Source organism: Amblyomma mixtum, chromosome 6 (assembly GCF_055824585.1).
Source record: "Amblyomma mixtum isolate Tamu chromosome 6, ASM5582458v1, whole genome shotgun sequence".
Taxonomy (NCBI): domain Eukaryota; kingdom Metazoa; phylum Arthropoda; class Arachnida; order Ixodida; family Ixodidae; genus Amblyomma; species Amblyomma mixtum.
This window is the reverse complement of record NC_143017.1, coordinates 121,239,164-121,263,041: the sequence shown is the minus strand read 5'-3', so window position 1 is coordinate 121,263,041 and position 23,878 is coordinate 121,239,164. Positions and strand designations below refer to the sequence as shown.

The 23,878-nt window shown below is 46.5% G+C and overlaps 1 protein-coding gene across 7 annotated transcripts in view; it reads right to left on the bottom strand.

The window, feature by feature from the left end:
* Positions 1-18,431, bottom strand: part of LOC149340219 (uncharacterized) — a 30,934-nt gene extending 12,503 nt beyond the window's left edge. For 2 of the 7 annotated variants that reach the window (XM_089548991.1, XM_089548993.1), the window contains exons 1-9: positions 17,841-17,980; positions 17,427-17,530; positions 14,330-14,377; positions 7,842-7,919; positions 7,398-7,484; positions 5,637-5,711; positions 4,718-5,003; positions 3,544-3,807; positions 2,611-2,699 (exon numbers count right to left, since the gene is read on the bottom strand). In XM_089548991.1, coding sequence (XP_089405117.1) covers positions 2,611-2,699; positions 3,544-3,807; positions 4,718-5,003; positions 5,637-5,711; positions 7,398-7,484; positions 7,842-7,919; positions 14,330-14,377; positions 17,427-17,524 — 1,025 coding nt within the window. In that variant the 5' untranslated portion in view covers positions 17,525-17,530; positions 17,841-17,980. Of the gene's footprint in view, positions 1-2,610; positions 2,700-3,543; positions 3,808-4,717; positions 5,004-5,636; positions 5,712-7,397; positions 7,485-7,841; positions 7,920-9,982; positions 15,443-17,426; positions 17,531-17,840; positions 17,981-18,366 lie in introns of those variants that run through there. The other 5 variants (XM_089548992.1, XM_089548994.1, XM_089548995.1 and 2 more) reach the window with 5 other exon arrangements.
* Between the last annotated feature and the right edge of the window lie 5,447 nt (positions 18,432-23,878).

The window sequence follows — 23,878 nt, the reverse complement described above, 5'->3', positions numbered from 1 at the left end:
CCCAACACTTCCAGACATCGGGAAGCTTCATCCTGCTGCCGCAGTTGGCTTTACATACTGTATTTGCTCTCATAATTTCAACATGTGCGTAATTAGCGCACCCCTGATTTACTGCCCGGATTTATAAAACATTTACCCATATATTTCGAGCTCCCTGCACACGGGCAGGCTTTGTAAGACTGGGGCAGTTGCACATTGTCGTGTGCGCCTGCGGGTGGGAAGGGGGGGGGGATTTAGCATCGATTTATATTTGGAATAAACTTTCTTTTGGCCAGTGAGGGGTGCAAGTTGCAGGGTCAACTTATGTGAATTTCTTCGGATGTGTTCCCGAACCATCTTTTTGAAGCCTTAATTTTAGGGGAAAAATGTGCGAAGATTGCGCAAGTAAACATGGCATGCAAGCACGCACGCACACACACACACACACTGAAATCTTGTTAATTCGAAGTTTCGGATCGGAAGTTTCAGAATTCGGATCACCGATAAACTCAATAGCGGACAAAGCGGAGTCCAGAGATTTGAGATGTTTTAGAGCGCGCATCATGCATGTAGAGGCTGCCAAGCGACTGACTACAAAGTGTTCTGAGCATGCTAAAAACATGCCACCTTGCTGAAAAAAAAAAAAAGCGCTATATCAAAGGCTAAATTTTATTCGTCTAATTACAAGCCAGATGATGCGGCTTTCCCATAAGCAGCGCGGAAGGCTCCATATCAAGCAGCGAAGTCGTAAGCGAGTAACAAGCACAGTACTGCGGTACCAAAAAAAAATGCTGCCTGGCTGGGAAAAAGAAAACTACGTCTAAACTGAATTTCGGTTCTCTGACTACAAGCTAGACATGCAGCGTTGTCGTAAGCAACGTGGAAGGTTCGCAACATCATCGTTCGCATACTCATTGTACACTGTAAGGGAAGAGTCAAGTGGCATTTCATACAACTTACTTTTTTTTTTTTTCTTTATTGTGTCACGGATTCTCTCCGTGTAGGGGGCAGAGGTAAAGGCAAAATGCCTGACAGAGCCTCTGCGCCCCCACAGTTCAAGGCAGCATAACGTGTCATTTACACACATATTTGCTAAACATTTTTAGCACACAACAGAAAGCAAAAAAAAAAAAAAAATCAGTTATTTAGATCACATGTCTTTACAGCATTAGTTTTTCTTGAACATAGTATATTTTAAAGAGGAAGAAAAGGCATGCAATACGTATTATGTAATAACAAAATTCGCTTGCATCAGAAGCCAATCAAAGAAAAGAAAAACCACAATTCATTGGTCCGAAAAATAAATCGCATTTGCAGTAAATAGATCAGTACACACAAGCATTTCAGAAAAAAAAACAAGGTTTAGACTGATGTGTAGGGTACATGCTGAAACAATGGCAAATATATTGTACAACCGAACAGAGAAATAACATAACATAATATAACATAAATAATAGAAATAACATAACATAATGCAACATAGCTGAGGTTACATGTGTTATCAGGGATGAGCGGAAGTTAACAAAAAGAGAATGCAATGTCACTGCCCACTAATAGCTTCTTACAGTTCTTTTTGAAGTTGTGGAAGGATTGTGTGTATTGTACATTAAAGTGATCACTGTTTAATATGTTAATTGTTTGATAATTCAATGTTTGCCTTCCGTAATTAGTTCTTGTGGCGGGCTTGAGATGGTGTGGTCTACGTATTGGGTATGAAGTGCAACTGTCTACGGGTATTGTGTGCAGCCTATTTTTATAAATCCACTGAAGTAGTTTGAAATAATACACTTGATCTGCTTTAAGCATGCTGTGTTTAATGAAGAGCGGTTTTGTTCGGAGTCCTCGTTTGTCACCAATATAGTTTTCACACATTCTCAATATTTTCTTTTGTATCATGATTAGTTTGTTGTAGTTTGAAGCTGTCGTAGTTCCCCATACTAGAATGCCGTAACTGAGTTTTGAATAAAAAAGTGAATGGTATAATGCTTGCTTCAACCAGGTGGGTAGTATATTTTGTATTTTATACATGCAACCAGTAACTCGAGATAGCTCACTTTTTAATTTGTTAACGTGAGTATTCCATGTAAGGTCCTCTGTAAACCATACGCCCAAGAACTTTTGCTCTGTGACTTCTTCCAGTATCGTGTCCTCAAATTTCAGATGAACACAGTAGGGGTCTCTTTTATTTGCTGGCTTAAAAATTATGTATTTGGTTTTGCATGTGTTTAAACTCAGCCGGTTGCTTTTAAGCCATCTGGAAAGATGCAGGAGGTAACTGTTAGCTGATAATTCTATGCCCTCTTTTGTGGTGCCAGTGAAGAAGATATTTGTGTCGTCAGCATACATTATTATTTCAGGGGAGTTTGGTATTGACGTTATATCATTTATGTATACAAGAAATAAGAGGGGTCCTAAGATTGATCCTTGAGGGACGCCATATAGCAAGCTACCAAAGCTGCTGACATCAAACCACAACTTTCAGCAGAGAAAAACAAACCATAGCACTAAATTCAAGCAGAGGTGATAAAATGAGCTTTCAAAGAGTGACAGAACAGTACATTGCCACTACCAATGACACTCTGCAGTGGGCAATAGAAACTCCACTCGAAATCCCACTCAATAGAAACTCACGCATGATCTTCCTGCAGAGACGCCAGCCTCTCTTGGAGTTCAGAGATTTCGTTGTTTCGCTTCTTCAGCATCAGCTCCAGCTCTGCAAACTGTGGAGTGAAGCAAAAGGAAACGATGGCATAAGAAAACAGTCACCGCTCTGGAAAGGGCAGCTTCAAATGACTCATTTGAAGGAGGCATAACCGCACTTCTGACAGCTCGATCTGCACAACTGAAGAATGCCACCAATTAAAACAACTATACTTTGCATTGCCGAGCACCACAAACCTTCATGAAACAAATGAGGGAGGGGAAAAAGCCTCAGGGCGCTAGCGAACATTTTGACAAGAGGACTCGTCTTCGTCTAGGCAAAGCGTTCATTGGCAGGGTTTAAACAGGGTCTTCACTCCGAGGAGGAAGGCCGGCAAAGGGGAGGAGGGCGCGAAGTGGGAAGAGATACTCACACCCTAAATGCCATGAGCGCAGGCACCGAGTGTGTAACATATTATGGAAGGATTTTTTAAAAAGGCAGTACGCTTTTGCACCAACACTGTTCAAATCGGGTTATCGGCCATCTTGTTTGCAGAACGTGTGATGTGTGGGAAAACCCACTAGCGGAATTGTCACACAAAGTCAAGCCTGCAGCATCCAAATGCGATCGGTCCACGTGACAAACGACAAGGAAGGCTACAGGACCACTGGATTGTTTTTATAGAACTTCAAACTTGATCATCTCAATTAGCCCAGATACTGCGGTTCTGCCATGGTCAAATTTATGATAGTCGCCGTGGCATACGATAACTGACGAGTATTCGGGAATTTTTCAAATATTTGGAAGTTCATGAATACAAATTTCTTGAATACGAATACGAGCCGAATATCACACACTCGATTCATATTTGAACAGCCCATTACCATCTAGGCTCCAGAAAAACCACACTGCAGAATTTTTACCTGGGCAGGGTCCCAACCCTCGGTCTGGGCCTCAGTATCACGCGTCAGCTGCACGGCCTGCAGGGCTCGCGACAGGCAGCGAGGCCGAGATGGTGTCTGGCTGGAGCCGTCCTTGTAACTGACCACCACCTTGCCCTTCTCCTCGACCTCATCCTCCACAGCCGACTCGTACGAGGTGCTGCTGCACGAGCTGGCACGCGCACCACGAGGTCCGCCATCACCCGCCGCTATGGACTCCTCCGGCTCCTGGCCGCTGCCAACCTTCTGCGCACCAGTGAAAAGAGGATGCTTGGAAAAAGAAAAAGGAGCTGAAGCCACTACAATTGAGGCTATGATGCCCCTTCCCAATTAACTAAAACTCTACACTGATGTAATTAAAGTCCACAGTGATCTATGAACTTTGAAAGAAGGAACAATTCTGCATATACAGGCATTTACGCATTAATGCTATCGCATCATAACCACAGGCAGAGCTTGAGTGTGTACCCTCCAGTTTTTGTTACCGGCATGGGCTGAGCAGCATTTTGTGTCTGGCAAGGTCACAGCCAATGCTCTGCGGGGTGCCCGTAGTGGTGTCCCTTTTGGCCAGGGCTTCGTATGGCAACAATATGTCCTCCTTGGATCCTAGCTGCCAGTGTATGTGGCATGAGGGAGCGCCGCCGGGAACCCTGTGCATCCCTCAGCGCTGAGGTACCCCGTGTGAATATCGCTCGACCCTAATCTAAGACATTCCAACCATTCTGATCACCCACTAGGTGAACGACTTCCTTATCATTACATTCTAGCACCCGCTGAGGCTGTAGACTCTGAAGGAAAGCCACTACCACTGTAATGGCAAGCTGTGCGACATAGAAATGACCAGCAGCTGTACCACCCACACTGGCCATGAGTGGACCCCTTTCCATTTAGGCACAATTTGAATCACAATCACGCATACTTGGATGTTAGCCCACTGCTCTGCCCACATGCCCAAATAGCTCAGGCCCAAATGGACAAATTCTTTACGGCCTGCAAAAGAACAACGGAGTTCCAGGTTGCAACATGCTGTGCAGCATTGGTAACATTGTTCACCCAGCAGAATAACTGACAGCTTCTGTCAGCCCAAAGAAAACATATCCTACCCCCTCAAAGGACAAGGTGTCTATCCACCATCAGCACGCACATGCACACACACCTTGCAGCCAGCTGATGATGGCAGCCCGTTGTGAGCGCCCCCTGGGGCAACAGTGGGGGTGGAGTAGTAGTCGCAGTCGTCGTCGTCGTCGTCGTCCGCCGGGTCCTGGTAGTAAAGGAATGAGTGGAGTTCCTCGTGCAGCTGTCGGAAGCCCGGATGCCGGTCTACAAAGTTGGCCAGGGTGCTGTACTCGGAGAGGACCTGCTGTGCCTGCTGGGGGCTCAGCACCTTCAGAAGGTCGTCCTCCTGGGACGGCCCATTCTCCTGCAGGAATTCCTGCAGCTGCCTGCAGCAGCAGCACGAAGCTTTGCATGACCAGTCTGCACTTAATCTCCACTCGTATACTGTAGAGTGAACCCTTGTTCATTGAAACTTCAGTACCTCAAAATATTGATCATGCTGATCTTTTAAAATCGTGATAAACTGCAATAGCTGCCATCAGTTTGTCATTACCTATTTCTGATGTCAAAATCTGGCCTGTGAAAACAATAAATGGGCCATCAATAAGCAGTCTGCAAGACCTATCTACATCAACACAATACATCACAATGTGACCTTTGTTGCAGCTAAGTACTTAGTTTCGTGGCTGGTAGCAGTGGCAGCATGCACGTCTGCTATAAAATAACTAAGACAATTCAGAATAGGGATGTGAGGAAATGGCACAGTCAATTTTCTGTGACAGCAATAACTGGGCAGACACAGAGGGGACACAGAAATTGAACAGGTATCTGATTCCCACTCTTCTCACCAAGGTAGTGGATTTTTTTTACGCAATAAGTGCAATGCAATAGCAGCAAAATGCACGGTGATATTCATAGTGTAGTCGAGAGAAGTAATAGAAAAACGCCCGATCTTCCCGCTGACGCTACTGTTAGCCACAGTGAAAGGATGCTCAGCAAGCTGATGGAGGGGAACTTACCTGACGATGTCGGCCACATCCGCATCAGTTAGAGCCTGGAAATCTGCCTCGTCATCTACAGGTACACCATCCACACTGCACAAAAACAGTAAGCACTGTGCACAACACTTGCATGGCTTTATGCATTTCAGAAACGAATGAGTTGAATTAATGTCACAGCACCTACTGTGTCAGAGACCAGCAAGACTGCAAAAACCTGCACCATTTTTCTGAACTGTTTATTGCCACCTGCTCAGACTTACACTGTAGAAGCCATGCTCGACTCTCCGCCGTGGTGCTCATGATATTACATGCGAGTTATCTTTGAATACACCAGTGCTTTTCTGAACAGCACATTTTTCAATATTGACAGGGTGGACGCTGCAGAAATAATAAAGTCCCCTCAGCATGTACAGACATTAAGTGCTGTGAAAATTGATTTTGAGGAAAGGAAATGACAGTAAAGGTATCACATATCTCCCTGGACACCCAAACAGCCTGGTAAAGGAAGGGATCAAGGAGGGAGTGAAATAAGAAAGGAAGAAAGGTGCTGCAGTGGAGGTCTGGGGGATAATTCCAACCACCTGGGGATATTTAACATGAGCTGGCATCGCACTGCATTTTACCTCCATCAAAACACAGCCGCCACGGTTGGGTTTGAACCCGGGTACACCGGCTCAGTAGATGAGTGCCTTAACTACTGAGATACCGTGCCAGGTACAGTAACAAGCTACTATACAGTGTTTCACCTAAGATATTCTGCATTTTTTTAAACATGCCTTTTGAGTTAAAAAAAGCGCCTTTTTTGGGATAGCATATTGTCAGCAGGGTAGCCCAACATAACACAGCGAGGATGTGCTAACTAGTGAGCTGGCTAATTATTACTGAGCAGTTAACTACTTAACTATTACTCCGTCTCCTTATTTACTGAGAGGAGTGTAGCCCACTGTAAGTAATATCCATATTAATTCAAAAACATGCAAAAAACCTTTTTAGAATTGCAGAACATCTTAAATGGAACACCCTATACATATACACCAAGCTCTGTCTCCTATGCACTACGAAGCATCCACTGCTTTCAAATAAACCACAGCCCTGCTAGCATGTAGCTGAAAAGCGACAATGTGTGGCTATAAACAGCAAACAACCAATTCTTAGAGACCAAAACTTCTCTATAGCCAAATCCTAATCAACTGTCTCCTGAATCAGCCAGATGAACAAGAGTATAAAGCCTCAAACTCAGCACAATGCTTTCTTTTGTACGCACTGCTCATACACTACTGAAGTGTGGCTGGGACTGCAGATATGTCAAAAACCTACGCAAAAACCTACTAAGTACAGGAAAGGATACAGCACTAATAAGATTAAGAAAAAAAAACAGGCAAGGGGAAAACATTCTCGCCAAATAGAACCACTGTCATCCTCGCCAACTTCCTGCAATTCACATAATCCAAATCATTAAAACCTCAGTCAACCTGCGCAAATGAGCTATTCCTGTGGTTTTATCCCTCTCTTACTTTCCCAACAACCTAGTAGACACTATCACAACAAGCCTCACAGTATTAAATTCAATCACTGGTAGGTGTAGAACCAAACCAGACATTCTGAACAATACAGTGTCCATTTAAACAACACCTCATAGAAACACACCTACCATGTGCATTTTATATACATCTGAATTCTATGTACATTCATCTCGAGTTGAAAATAAAATATAATGACGGCAGTGCAGTTCACATCAACTGCACTTGAACCTGCAGGCACACAAAGCAAGGGGCTCACCCATCTGAAAGCTGGGCGCTGTCCGGTGAAGACCGGGCACTGTAGGCGCCCGGTCCAGATTCTGGATACATCAGAAGGTCATCCTTCCTGCAACAGCCAACAGCCAGTTCCACACATCATGCAAGCTCTGCTCATTTTCTTCCACCTTCATCCTTTACAGGCCGAACCAAAGCCAACATTCTTTATATTACTGCGTTAACGTGAGCACCTCATGACTCTGCACACCTACACATCGTAATAACCTAGTTTATGAAAAGAGATTAAGCATTTAATGAAAGCTCAGTTTGAAGAAGCAGGTAGAGGAGGTGCTTAGAATCAAAGTGCCTTGTAAAGCTCATTAATGCCCACCTAAGCATGCAAACAGCTACTATAACTGCCACAATGAGACACATTCCAGCCTGAAAAGCCCATGCTCACTGCACACACAGGGGAACAACCACTCACCGAGCGTTCTTGTGAGCAGACCACCCTGTGGTGTTGCCATTGGCATCGTAGTGCGGCTCATCCACGTGAGCTTGCTGCCTGTAGAACAGATGCAAAGGTAAGAAGAAAATAAAGGTAAAGAGAGCAAAGGATTTAAAGCAGTGCTCATAGCATACAGTGCCTTTATTGCTCTGATCTGTTTTTCACTACCTCTGCTTTATGAATTACCAACAAGCATGTGCTGCCATTAAATCAAGCTTACACTTGTGAACAAGCGACTGACCAAAGCCTAACACCAACATTCTCTATGATGATTATGAGGCATTTGCATGTACAATAACGTATTCATACTTTATGTACTACAATAAATAACCACTAGTTGACTTAAAAGGACAGAGGGAAACTGAGGTGTAGCAAACTACTGATCTAAATGGATAAAATAAAAAACTAAGTCAGACTTCCTCCCTTATTTACTCCCTGTTACAACGCAGGGAATTCAGAATCTCCTACATTCGGAGATGCCCCATATGGCAAGGCTAAAGGTAGCAGGAAATGCCTACGTTGTGATCCACACTGTGTACTACTATTCTCGTCAAATGAGTACCCGCTGCCGCATGCAACAATGAAACTCTGGATAAAAAGAAACGCTCGCTCATTCTTATTACATTACAAAGCGAGGGATGCTCCCGAGAGCTTGCAGCACCATGGCTGGCTGCATATGACGACGCCCTGCCAAGCAGCAGAAAAGCACAAAACTGCAAGTTCAAAGAAAGCTGCTTGACCTCCCAACCATTCAAGATCTGATGCTTTTGACACGCAGATGCCTCATGCCACAGCAGTACTCTGACAGCTACATTTGACCTATCTGGCTATGCTTGCTCCTCGGATGTTACATGAGAAAGGAGTGAAACAATAGCAACTGGCAAAAAATACACATGGCGAAGTGGAGGGATGGGTACCACACGTGTAAAGCATCTCTCTCCACAAAGGGGGGAAATGCATGATAGTATAAATAAATGTACCCATCGAGGTGACTAAGCTGCACCATTCAGCTGCTGTGTGAGATCCGAAAACCAGCTGCAACGGACTCATTTAGCTGGAGGCTAAGTGCTAAACATACTACATGCAGTATAATGTAAACGCAGGTTTAACCCTTTCACTGCCAGGTTTTTTTACTCACATCTGCACACACCCTGCCGGGTTTTTTTTGCATGTTAGTTTCCTGGAAATTTTTTGCTAGTAACGCACTAAAATGCTCTGCAGGACATGTAGACATGTTTATTCAGGATAATCTTATAGATATTAGTTGTAATGAATCAAATCTTCCAGCACCAATCTGGCCTGTCGAATTTCCTCCTCTTACGCGGATTTTTCGGTGCCAGGGGGACTTCATCACTGTCATCACTCGACAAGGCACTTAGGTGGGCGCCTACCTCGTTCTCATTATCATTGAACTCCGAATTCACAAGCAATTTTGAATTTCTTCGTCCGTCAAAGCGTGGACGAGTGTGGCACAGAACCTCATGGCTGCTGTGCGTAGACCAAAACGAAGTCACTCGCATGTGGAAACATGCGCGCCATCTTTTGTTTAAAATTTACCCTACAAGATCTATGAATTTTTCGAGTCTCTCCATAGATGGTGCCACATGTTTGCATAGTTTTTTTTACACGAGTATTATTGGGAGCGGCAGGGGGTGAGTTAAAAAGCCAAAACGAGTTAACTCGGGATAGGCAGGGGGTGTGCATATGTGGTAGCCCGAGTTATCTCGGGAGTGGCAGATTAAGGGTTAAGAACCCCAGGTGATCTAAACTTATCTGCAGCCCCCCTCTACAGAGACCCCCCCTCCTTTCAACACCAACCCTTCCTTCACAGCGCTGCCCAAGTGTCCTCCCCAGTTACTGCCCCTAGTGCCTTTCTTTTCCTCAATGGCAATTATTGCAATCTGGGGCCACAGGAAATTTGCAGCTTTCTGAGGACTCCTGAAGAAGGACCTTCGTTCAATTGCTCAGCACGAAGCAGTCTGTTTCAAGATATTTCATTGCGGGCTCTCCCTGTTTTTACTGAACAGATTTCTTTAAGCATTACTGTGACCTGAATGCCTTCGCCGGCTACTTCTTTACTTGTGTAGTAGGAGTTTACTTGTACACAATGAGCAGTTTACCTCTCCAGCTCCTACAGGAACGGGCTCTGGTCGGGCCTCATGCAGAGTTTGGAGGGCCTGGCCCGGGCTCCATTGAGATAACGTAGCAGGCCCAGGCTTCAAGCCATGAACCTGGGCCGGGCTCAGGCTTTGAGCCACAAGCCCGGGTCCATGCTTTGACCTCAAAATGAGGCCGTTGCAATGCTCCAATCCCTATAACCTTTAAATTTCCCTTTACTGTCCCTTTAAGGAATATCCACAACCATCCAAAAACATTTTAATCAGAAATATAATAGTACACACAATGTTTAAGCTTCCTGTATCAAGAGACAAGATATTAGCGAGCTATCACAATTTACTTGACTGCTGCTCAAGTTTGCACTACATCAGCTGAACTAATTCATTCGACAGTTTATTTTCGCGTGTTTGATTCATGTTTCAGCTGCACTTGTCAGCCATGTAATAAAGGTGACTAAGTTTTCTTTAAACAATAAATCAATATTAAAGTGCAGGCTTTCCAGCAGATGTTCATTGCAGGCGAAGAGCGCAGCACTGGCGGGACAGACAAGAAAAGCGCCGACTAACAACAGAGTTCAGTCCTTCAAAAAAACTTGTTCGTCAGCGCTTGTCTTGTCTATGTCCTACCACCACTGCTGCACTGTTCCCCTACAATGAATGCATACCAACTCACCCAAATTTCTGCGTTACTCAACGTGATTTCCACCAGATACCAGGACTAGTTCAATTTAAGCATGGCTACAAACACCGTTCTGAAAAAACCTTTCCTCGCAAATGTGCAGGTTCACTTCGTCAACATGCATAAAAATGCTGACAGTGAAATGCATGCACATGCAAACATGCAGGGAGGATCAGTTAAAAAGAGGCATGGAAACATGCAAAGTGAATGGCAAAATTGTCAAAACAGGTCACACTAGAGGAATAAAAATTATGGGGGCACCTAAGCAACTCATATGATGTGTAGATGAGAGAGTGCTGCTTGTCGCTGAGTGTGTCGCTAAGTTGTTGTCAAGGGCTTGAGGGGTGAACAATGTTTTGCTGCAGCAGCTTTCTTCACTGCATTGCGACGGTCGCATACTTGTCAACAGTGAACTGCCGCTTCCGGCCTCGCTTTGCTGCCTTTCCTGATAATACAAACGCTAACTATTCAACTTGGGTGGTGGATTTCAGAGTGCTGCAACCATCTCTAGCCACATTTAGATGAGTACCACAATGGCGCATTGTATTTCCCAGCCTACCTTGCCAAACCAACTGTTTACATGTACCACCAATTAAGGCGGGACAGTGGCATCTCGCCTAGTGCATGCGGAGGAGGGGGCAAGCTGCTCCCACCTTGAGCCTGATCTGCTTTGTTATCAGAGTGAGGAGGTATTTATTGCATAGTGACACCAGGGAGGAAGAGGGGTGCCCTCAAACCTGTCCCCGTCACTGAAGTAGACTTGCCCCTCTCTGAGGGGGAGATTCATCGATAGTGGTGAAGTCACTCTCGTGCAGAGTTTCTACGACGTGTGCCTGCCACGGCTTCCTGGCTATGGCAGGGTTTTCACACAATAAGCCAAGTAATGCTCTCACATTAAAAAGCAGTGCACTCTACTTCACATTTAACAGTGTATTGGTCTTGGATGCCAGTTATCAAGAAAACTGTTGTCAGTCAGGGACATGTCACGGGTATGAAACTGCAGTCAGTAGTTATGTATACTGACTAATTAGCCAACGTCACTGACTATTATTCCTTTCAGTAGTAGAATGAAATACCAATTGAACTCCCAGGGATCCAATATTTAAATTAAAAGTTCAATGAGCTGAAGCGGGCCCATAATCACTCATTTTGTAGAACAGATGTTAATATTTAGTGTTCTTGCTCAGGAGGGTGCTTATTAATACTGAAACATTTCATAATACCCATGCAATATCATCCACAGCATTCATATTAAAACGCAGCGATATTTTGACAATACTTACAGCCACAACTGCCACCACTGTGAACTCTACTAGTGCATCTTTGCCTTATGACCTTCTAGTACAAATGCCCAATGGGCAAACAATTTTTCTTCAACAGACTTTAGTTCCTCTTTTGCTCAAATTCTGACATTCACGTCATGCCAGAGGCACTTTCTATACTGTTATTCAAGACAGAATAAGGCAAGCACACCAGCCAACACTACTGCTCAAGATCACAAGATGTAAGCCAGCTGCATGTTCATATCAAATGAACTAAAAATATCCCGTTTTACAGCTGCAGGAATGGAGCTGTAAAGTTCCCCCAAGATTCTCAGATTTGCAACTTCCAAAGTTTCATAGACAAAAATAGTTGTCTGTCTGCCAAAATGATGCATTCTGACCCACATGCATTATGTTAGATTTCGAAAAAGGTTTACTGAACTGAAAGTTGCAGGGTGCTTAAATTCTTTCAAATGAAAGATTTGCACTGGATAAATTAAGGAGTTTGAACAAGGAATTTCACAATAGCTTGGGTAAATGAAAAGCTGGTTCAAGTGGTATTTCATGGTATATGCCACCTGCGCTTGGCGAATGGCAAACAAACTCAGCTACATGATATTTACCATGGCTGCCTTAAAGGGGCTGCGAAACACTGCCTGGGGGAATACCGGCTATACTTCAGGTGGGTTCTTTATGTCACACAGATGCTGACTTAAAAAGAATTACAGGAATCGATGCACAGGAACGGAGTTATTCAGTGAAGAAATTTCAAAATACAAGCAAACAAAACGCTGCCCTCAACTCGATTTTGGCGGGGCTTCCCACTCCTATTTCGCTCTCCCAATGACGGCACCTGGCGCAACCAATCAAAACAGCCAGCCAGAGCACGTCGCGGAAGTTTGTACTCCATGGTTGCCTGCTCTCTGTAACTCGTTCTTGCTGAGACTGGCAGCGTTGTTTCCATGCCAGAGCGTCCCTGGTGGTGTATTTTTATTTTACTTGCTTTGCAGGGCTTTTATCTAAGACAAACAAGTTGTTTTTGTTGATCTAATATAAAACGCAGACAGGTGCAAAATGTGTCTATTTATTCACACAATTTGCAGTATATTTACTGTTTGTCCGATCATCAAGCTCGCGCCAGGTGATGTCATATCCGCTGCTAAAAACCCGCCACTGTGTGGCGACACCATCAGAGCCATGAAGTTGTTTTTGGGAGGACATTAAGATATAAAAAACGGAATGTATGTGGTATTACCAACGCTAATAGCACCTTTATAACTCACTGTATGCAATCAACAGGTAAAACAGTTAACTAAGATTGTGTTTCTGGGCCCCTTTAAGCACATACATGACAGTATGGGAGCAAGGTATTCAGGTACCCTTAGCAATTACTGCTAGTATTTTAAACTCCTGCCATCCTACAAAGCTTCTTAAGGCATTAGAACTAATGGCATCACTGAAAATAAGGTTCCTAGTTTTATCGTGACAAAAGGAGGGCATGCTCAGATGAGAACCACTAGAGGCAAAGAATATGCACGTGTCACAGATTTTTGCATATACTCCACTGGATTTGCCCACACAGCTCGCTAAAAATTCTGACAGTAGAATGGGCAAGAAAAAAAAAAAATTAAACTGCCCTGCCCACACCTAACAATGTTGACAGCAGGGAATACCCAGGAGAGAGTGCACTTTTCAATTAAAAGAGTAACCACACCGACAAACTGCATCATGCCTTGCAAGATAACTGCAGATCACTGCACTTTTGTGGACTGCTTTAAATACACTGCCAACTACATGAGGTTACTACTTTTGATCTTGACAAGCATTGTCTGTGCACAGTACACAACAGTTTCAGCACCTCTGTGTTTACACTACTACAGCTGTGAAACTCAAAGGATCACTGAGAACAAACTGGGGTTGACCTAGGTTCATGGAATACCCTCTGTGATTAACAAAGTGGCTAATTTAAAAAAAAAAAAAGTAAAATCTACGACAGCTGTCCACCACAGGCTGCTGCCATTAATATTCTGCAGTGGGAATAAGTGGAGCATCTGCTGAACGAGACAGAAAATGGGTGTTATATTTAATCATAGGCACAAACTTTCACAACCACTACTCTCAGAAGGAAGATGAACAAAAAATGTGGGAAATTGAAGCAAACCCACAACATTTGACACCACAAAAGCTGCAAGCCTGGCTCATTCGCAGAGAAAACACCAAACTTTTCATTAATGGGAGCATCTTTAGCTCCCAAACAATCAACGAAGTCTCAAATGACCCAATAAGATTTCATTTAGACCAAAAATCTGACCGTTTTCAGTGACCGTTTCAGAACACAACTTTTGTCAAAACTGCATGCAACTGAAAGAAGAAGTGAAAAGGAAAAAACTGAGCTGTCACACTACTTACTGCCTCTTAAGAAGTGCAAAGAGGTCTGTCAGATTTGCCTGCATGTTGCTGCAATGCCAGGGGAAAAAAAAGCATTTCGAAACAAAAAGCAAGCACAAAGCACCATACCACAGCCAAACTGCAGCTAAGCAATGAATGACCATCTAAAACAGCTTTACACAGTTAGCATGAATTAACATTAGGACTAAGTATTGGCCAGAGCAAAAGAAATAAATTATGTGCAAAGTGGCGATGCTTTCAAAACAGTGCAAAAGAAAAGCCACACACCTGATTAAGGAAAGAAGGGGATGTGCACACTATCAAAGCAAGCAAGCCTATCAAAGTGCACACTACCAGTGCTCAATGTATGCAACGCTTGCAGTGTACAAGGGTCAAAAATTACACAACATTAAAAAAAAAATCAGGTGCACCCATGATACAGTAACCAACTGTTGATCTCGCACTCGAGACCCCAAGTCTCAACACACCAAATTTTGCCAAGGAGGATAAGGCACGTGCACATTCTTGCAATTTAAATCCTGCACTTCAAGAAACTTTTAAGAATTAAAGGGACAGTGAGGAGAGCTCTATTAATATTTTTTTAAAAGCAAAATCCTATAGTTCGGCATGTCATGGCTTTGTTGCCACTTGGCCGGCAGCGAAAGATGCATTTATTTCTAAGAAATTTGGATTCGAAGTTGAAAAAGTTTTTCCCGCCGCTCTGATTCAAACTTGGGATTCTCTTATGACGACACAGGACTAAGTGACGTGAAACATGACATGCACATGACGTAACGCGGACTCCGTGATTTCTGGAGGCCAGCAGTGCGGCCTAGCAGCAGCCGAAAAGAAAGCTACCGCCGGCCGCACGTTGAAGGCATCTATCTGCTATTGCAGCCGTCGCTACCGTCGCTTCGTTTAAGTTTGCACCGGCGTTTTGCCAGCGTTACGATGGATCCCGTTCTCGAAGTCGTCAACGAAGTTCTCGCAAATAGACACCTTTAGCATACCGTGTACCTTGCAAACCTCGTTACCTTTAGCCGAATACCGGGAGCCCGCCTACTGCCGGTGAGCAGGCGCTGATTGGTCCCGATGCTGCAGGCGCGCGCGTAGCTGCTGGGTACGTGGTGCCATCTGGCAACGTCAAGGAGATTTGTACATGCATTGGCTGCGCCTCAGTGATTCGTGGCTTCTCGTGTCCCAGTGTTACTAGAACTATTGGTTCTATCAACACTGTTTTGTCCTATGGCGTCATCACGCTTATACTTGCGAGTTTGGCCTGTGGCGGCGATACCTGTATTTTGGTTCTTGCTCTTTTCTACGTTACGAGAGCTTTGTTGTCAGTATGAGTGGCGTTTTTGTAATCAGGAGCTGGTATTCTGTCGATACAAGCCAACTTCAATTTCTCCTCAGTGTCCCTTTAATGAAAACTTATTCACAACCATCTACACAAACAGGATTACATGCTGCTCATCAAAACCCTATCCATTTCTACTCATTTCAGGGATCAGATATTTTCCAGAAAGTACCCGCAACTAAGTGTTAGTCTCTTCTACTTCAACCTTTCACAAGCGTTTTTAGGGCTCTTGATCACTAAAGGAGTTCTCACAGCTACCAGAAATTGAAGCTACAAACAGCCGCATCACTATGTGCGTATCCTAACAGAAATAATATGTAGTGTTTAAATCAAATTGGTAAATACTAACATCCCACACTTGTCTTCTGTGTGAGCCGCCGCGGTGGCTCAGTGGTTATGGTGCTCGGCTGCTGACCCGAAAGACGCGGGTTCAATCCCGGCCGCGGTGGCTAGAATTTCTTTGGAGGAGAAATTCTAGAGGCCCGTGTACTGTGCGATGTCAGTGCACGTTAAAGAACCCCAGGTGGTCGAAATTTCCGGAGCCCTCCACTACGGCGTCCCACATAGCCTTAGTCGCTTTGGGACGTTAAACACCAATAAACCAATAAACCTTGTCTTCTGTGTAAATTATGAGCTAATCGCATTTCAGTTATTCAGGAAATTTTTACTAGCTCTGACATCAAAATGGACACTCAAGCAAGGTGAAAAGAGAACCCATAATTTCAGCAAAAGCGACCGCACTGAAACTAACGTTTCATATTAACATGTTCGCAAAAAATGTAGAGTAGCTAGCTAGCTATTAACAATGGCAAATAACCTGCATTTTCTTTTAGCCTACACTGATCAAATGTAATCGCTAACTAATAAATTTAGATGCAAAAGGCATTAAGCAATCTGAATTCCTTAACTGTGTACCCACAAAATTTTCCCGCAACATAATCCCCCTCCATGCAGCAAGACTCAGCACAAAACAACTACATTTACACCAAGTTGTCCAATCCAAAACCAACTGAATGCAGTTCAAGGCTATTGAAAATTAGACAACTATAACACCAAAGAAAAAATTCAGTTAAACTATTCGACACGTTTCCACATTGCAATGGCATAGAGCCCATGGCATCTATTGTAACTTCTGATCATCACTGAACACTGTCACCGTACATTGTGAGGTTCTGCCCCGCACCAGTACCGAATATCAGGCCACTAGCTCCAACTTTAAAACACTTCCAGCAACATTGGCTACAGTGCCGTGACAAGAGCAGTCCAGCCAAAGAAAAACTCTTAAGCGGATGCACTTAAGATCGTGTATACATTCTAGTAAACTACGTGACTCTTGAGGTGTGACACGATTCTTCTTGTACTGAACAGTAACAGGGAATTGCAGGAACAAAGTGCAGACTGCTGTACCTAGCTTGCGTATATGCAAAGGAAGTAGCGAGACTGGAGGTGGGGTCGACAAAACTACGGGACGGGAAGCTCGCGGATTTATCGAACGGAGCTTCCGAAAGCGATAACGCGAGCATACAAAAGCAGAGCCCAATTACAAGCAGCCTATCGCATCTTTCCCCAGCTTTTCAACGACTGTACGTCGTTTGGCGAACCGAGCTAGCGAAAAAACTTCAAACATTACCAAATCCACTCGTCATCATGCACGCTCGCAGATGTAAACAGATGACGGCATGCTAAGTAACAGCACCTACTAATTCGAGTGCAGTGAACTATACGCACGGGCAAACTGCCAGAACGTTCTGTCATACTCACGACGGCAGGCTGCTGACGGCGCCGCTGGACGAGCCGAACGACAGCCTGGGCTTAATCTTCTTTCGTTTGTCGCGCTTCGTCGCCGCAACGGCAGACATGACGTGCTGCGTTCGCCATTGCAATGTCAGTTCTGAGCAAACCGAAACAATGAGCGAAATGCACTTTCTACAACTTCACCGCGGCAGCAGCGACGGAAAAAAAACCCCGCCGAGACGGTACTGCACGGCTCTCGTCCAATAAATTACGTATCAGACGGTAAAAGGCAGCCACGGGCGCGCGCTGCACGGCAGCGGGGCCCCGGCTGACAGCTAGGCGGTTTTCTTTTCTTTTTGAATGCGCCGCCCGGCAAGGCCACGTTTCAAAGCACTCCGGAGGGCAAACACAAACGAGGTGGATGAATGGGAAACAACTCACCCGCTCGTAGGAGGGTGTAGACAGGAGAAACCAGGCTTTCTAGAGCTAGAAGAATGGCGGCTAGGCTCTGAAAGCGAACGTGGAATTATGTCTCGCGGCACTCGCAGGTGCTGCTCGTGAAGTGCGCGCTCAGTTTGCACGGTTAGGTAGCACGCGTCCCATGAGCGGGCTCCACGCAACCCATCATGCACCATCGGACGGCAGTCGACCAATCATGCAATGCGGAGAAAGATAAAACTCGCGTCGCGCCCTCGTAGTGCCTTCATCTTTCTTTCTTCGTGCAACGCTCGCTATTCTATGTTAGCGAAACTGATACATGCGTGCTATTAAAATAGGTGAACAAGTAATCAACACTGCGTGCATTTTTGGGGTACAAGCAATGCACCAGAAGCAAGTAGATACCAAGGGAACGGCTGTCAACTGCTGCCAGCCACAGTTTCATTTTCACTTTCGGTTTCCGGTTCATGTACCGTGCTCTGTAGTTATTGCGGGCACCGATGCAGAATATACGACAAGGATATCTCACCTTTCGTGTAGTACGTATCGCTCTGAAGCATGTAGTTTCAATGGTTACTGTGACCACACGGCAACCTATAAGAATTGCATAAATAACCATACTAACAATGTATGTGGTAAACCCTGAAAACAACAGTGTTTTTAGCATGAGTACTAAATCTTCTCTATGCGAACTACTGCAACATTTCAGTTCACATATCACATAAAGCGTGGCGAATTGTGATCTACACTGTTTAAGATGTAATTTAACATTCTAAATTGTTTGCGGATACTTGAAACTGAAATTGAAACAAATTTAGAAGTGAGCATGGTGAGCAGTGGATTCGATAGGCGGCTCCACCTGCCGTAACTGTGGCCTGCTGCAGCTGCTGCATTTTTCTTTCTCCATGACTGGCAACTACAGTGGCCATAGAGCTAATATACCTCGCTCGAGCTCGAATGCATAGAGTTCTCGAATGTGCTCTATGTTACCATATTCTTTGAAGTTGCAGACTTCGAAGATACTGAGCACGCTCGAATGCACTCTGATAAGGATCTATTAACATGTAGTATAGAGGCTAGACATGTAGTAACGGTGCCGCCCGCGTTCCCGGGTACTCAGTGTTGCATCGCCCGTGGAGGCAAGTGCGTCTTCGCGAAGATATAGTGGCTCGGTATTATAATGCAAAAATCGCGTAGTGTTGAATTTCGTTCTAAACCAGGCTTTATTGTAATATTTCTGCAAGGAGCTCCGAAAGGGGCTCGAATAAATAGTTGCAGTATGCCTGGAATGTTAAAGGATGCCGCTTCACGAATATCCTCCAGCAAGAATGTTTTGAATGCGCTTTGTAGATGCTGAGTTATCTGTAGTCAAAGTATAGTTACTTCTAGTTCACTGCAAGTCAAAGTATGAATTTCAGTGTCGCCGCGCCTTTCCCTCCGCTCGTCATTTTTTGCACGCTGAAAATTCGGCGCTCTTCCGCCGGCCCACCACCAGGATGGGGGACTTCCTGAGCCGCCAGAACGTCTGAAAGAATCTAACGAATAGCCATCTCCGAACTGGCATGCGCATTGCCATTGCCATGGAAAATTGTGTCATAGTTTAACATGACTTTTTCGTTTGTGCTATAGTGTCCAATTTTATCGTTAAATCGCCTCTAAACTGCAATATAGAAACCGTAACGCAGGTGCGAGCGACGTAGAAGAGTGCGAGCATGACAAAGTTGCCGGAAAGGACTCGCGAACTTTTGTGCGTGGAAGCATTATTTCTCTCAAACGTTCATGACAGCACAATTTGATAGAGGGAGTTGATGTGCTCTCCTCGGAAGGTGTTTCAGAGTCCCTTTAATGCCCAACGCAAATATACAGAGGGGTGAGAAAGTACCCTACTCAAGACAAAATTTACTCAGTATCGCCGCATTACCCCAGCGCTCCTACGCTATCCCGAGTGGTGTAACTGAAGCCCGTTGTAGTAGCCGTAGAAATTTCCGCAAGCCAAGAGAGAGAAAAGGGGTGAGAGAGTGGAGGAGCTGCACACTGTTTATTTCCTGCTGCATTTTCTTCTTGGAGGAACATGGTCCGCTAACGTAAACGGGTGCCGCACGTAGGTAGAATTGCGGCCTCCCCGGAGCGCAACGCGATGTGCGCAACATGCTCTTTTCTCTCCGCACGCGCTGGCAGCGTTGCCCCAAGGGAGAGGCGTATCTAACTCTGTTTTGTAAGCCTCGCAATCATTGCGAAGAGCTCCGGTTTATGAAAGTGTGCCGGTGATAATACGCTGTAATGCGACAAATCTACAATATCAGTATTGGTTGTACAATTCGCTTTTACGTTGATCCAATGCTTTTGTGAATTTGATTGCTCCGTCGTATATATATTGGTTTTACATGTAACTGCACGTTTCATTGAGCCGAGCGGCCTCATCAAAACCAGCTATACTGAACACAGCAAAACCATTCTAACAATCTAACGTCTTCCCAGGCCAGAGGTGTCACTTTGCTCACGAACCCACGGCTGTCCGAAAGACCGCGCACTCAAGTCGTGGGAAGTTGTAGTGGTTTCCTTTCGCAGTATAAATAGGATCGGGGTTCGCACGAGCGCCGCGGCAGGAAAGAGGCGGGTGTACCGGAAGGCGTCCCTGAAGGCGGCAAGCCACATCGTGTCTCCAACTGCAGGTGTGCACGGCCCGGAGTCTAAGCTCCGACGCCCCTTCGAGGGCCGTGCACTGCGTGTGGCAGAGGAGGCGACGAAGAATAGGCGCTTGGCTTCGGATCCCGCATCCCCCAACAGGCGGATGGCCGTTGGGATCTTCTTCTTGTGACTACGGGGGGAAAGCGCTCGCTCTTCTGCCACCCTCTGAATGGGGGCACTGCTTGGAGCGGGGAGGGAATTTGGGGACGGGGCTAGGGGAGGGGATGAATCGCAGGCGCTGCGCGCTGTGGTCGTCGCTATGACAGTGCTCCATGGGGCAGCTCGCACCGGGGAGGAGAGGGCTCCTATGCACTGGGATTGGTGCACGGAGACTGGGGTCCTGGAGAGGGAGACAGCTGGGGAGCTAGGATGGATGGCGGCTTAGAGCCGAGAGGCCAGGCCTGTCACCTGGAGGAACTCCAGGAGCATACTGAAGGCAGCAATGGGGCTGCGGGCGGGGTGAAGGAGGTCCTGGACTGGTTTAGTTTATAGGGATTTAACGTCCCAAAGCGACTCAGGCTATGAGGGACGCCATAGTGAAGGGCTCCGGGAATTTCCTCCACCTGGGGTTCTTTAACGTGCACTGACATCGCACAGTACACGGGCCTCTAGAATTTCGCCTCCATAGAAGTTCGACCGCCGCGGAAGGGATCGAACCCGCCTCTTTCGGGTCAGCAGCCAGGCGCCGTAACCACTGAGCCACCGCGGCGGCGGAGGTCCTGGACTGTAGTGGCGGGGAGGCCCAGGCCACGGTAGCCTTGAACCATGGTGATTCACGCTGCGTCCAGGGACGGGCAGGTGCAGATGAGGTGTTTCAGGGACTCGTCAGACCCGCAGGAGGAACAGGCTGGGCAGGAGGCTCTGCCATGGCGGTGTAGACGGGCCTGCGTCCAGGAGGCGCGCGTACGGAGCCGCAGGAGGAGCGATCGACCACTCCCTTCGTGGCAGACCATCGGGGACCCTCAGGAAGCGTTCCCCTGAGGCCAGTCGGGGATCCGGGTGGAGGGCTTGGATAGACCGCCAGAGGGCGGGGCGGACGAAGTCCAGCTAAAGTCACTGGAACTATAGAGCCTCTATACTGGAACTCTGAAAGTACCGCAACCAGCGGGCGGCGCACGGGCAACATTGGGGTGTTGTTGCCAGAAGTGGTCCAGCTCGGCAAGCGCGTCGTCTGCTAGGCGAAGGAAGTCTCCCTTGCGGCCGCCTTGTTCATCGGTTTTCCGCAAAAATTAATCAATAATTAATCAATTGAGAGCTTAGATGAGGTGAGGGTTTCGAAAACCTTGAAAGCGTCACACGACAGCTGCGCAGCCTCGTATTCTTGAGCCCACGGATGTGAGCTAACAACGCAAGAAGCAGGCTTGTCCTATCGCTTCCGTGAGAGGTTCGCAAATGCATATTTTCGGGACCCGGAAAACTTTAAAGCCGGCAGGCTGCGTACATAAACTTTAAGCCGATTTGTAATCAGCTTTTAGAATGTAACAGTGTTTGTTTCTACGCATTTTTGGTTTCTTCTAGCTGTGACGACCCCACATAATGCGCAGGTCCACACGGGACGGAGAGGCAAGAAGACACCGAATGGCTCAGTTTAAACAAAATGATGTAATCAATAATTATACATTGTACATCAGAGGCTGCGGTGTCCGAGCTCACGTGGCGACGCCGTCATGGGGGCGATGGATGGTCTCCGGAGTTGCGATCCGTCGGTGGCTGGCAGAAGCTGCGCGCCGTCCGGCTTCGGCGCTGAAGGACCCTTTTTCGTGAACGATCTCGTCCTCTGCGTGCCTTTCGTCCGCACTCGCCAGCTATATCTCCTCCGCCGGCCACGCCCGATCTCCTGTCTTCCCGACTGGAATGTTTCTTTCTTCCTCCTTTCCACGGCGGCCCCCCGACCTCCCTCGTTGGAATGTCGTTTGTCTCCCGCCGGCAGCTTTCTTCTCTTGTCCTTGTACGGCCAGGCAGCCTAATTGGGCTGGCTTTCCCTCCCGCCGGCGCCTTTGTACCATTGTACCCCTTCAGTGGCTTGCCGCCGCTGGGGGCTCCGTCAACGCGGCGCCGCTGAACGCGGACCGTACCCCTTCAGTGGCTTTGCCGCCGCTGGGGGCTCCGTCTAGGCGGCGCCGCCACGGTTGAGCACAGAGAAAATTCCGCCGAAGATATGGGCCCTGGTAGCTCACGCACGGAACGTCACACTCGCTCACCCTCCAGAAGAATGTTCTCCGAACATTTGAGTCCAGGCAGCTCCCCTTCTTTTTCTGAATCGCCTCGCACATTCCGTCCGACAAAACACTTTTCGCTGCACACAACACCACTGCACTGCACCATATGCCGCAGCTGTCATAACTGGCGTCTCCAGGGGCAGCACTGATCTTCTTTCACAGACAAACATGAAACTCAGCACCCAAGCCTCTCCTTGCTAGTCCAAACTGGACGAAATAAATTTACCACAGTTACAAAGGAGCTCCCACTTCCAGCACAATCACGGCACATACAAAAAAAAATATAGATAACGAAAGGAAGTCGGGCATGTTCTGCATCCTGTGTAAAAGTGTTACTTAATGACAGGAAGGCTTAGCTAGCAACTCCGATATCTTAACACATAAGCACATAGCAATGCTATGAGCTGCAGCATTACACAGTCTTAACCAGTCCCCAACTCCGCTCTGTTTACGCCATTAGTCCGACTTAGCTTTCCGATTTCGAAGCGGATATCGGCGTTCATGAGTCGTACCAAGTAATTCTGTGACCCCTTGTCTGCTTTGAGACTCGCGAGGGCTCGTGGCAGGAGCCTCTCTTGGCGTTATCTGCGCGGCAACCTCGCGCGCTTCTTCCTCCAGCAATGCATGAAGTAAATCCGGTGGCATTCCTGCCGTAACCTCTGGCGCTTGCCGAACAAATGCAGGAGAGGGCATTTCTTGAGAACAATCTGCGCGCTCCGCTTCACTTCGGTCCCCATCAAAATCTGCGCTTTCCCCCTCCTCATTTCGTGAATACTGAACCGGTGCCGACTTGAGGCGATTTGCGTGTATCCTTATCAAGCGGCGGTTCACGTCTCGGACCCTGAAGTTTACCGGAGAAAGCTTCTCGACAACCTCGCACGGTCCTCTCCACCTAGTCTGGAACTTACGAGCCAACCCAATCTGTCTTTGGCAGTTTTCGATGTACACGCTGTCCCCCACATCAAACGGCGCGTCTCTAGCACCGCGATCGTGCACCTCCTTCCTGCGCTTCGCCGCTTTCTTTAAGGCCTCCTTTGCGATGTCCCTCGCCACTTGCAAGCGCGATTCTAGCTCAACCTTATAGTCGTCCAGTGAAGCGTATGGGACACGACGGGGGCCCTCTGGCACTTCACT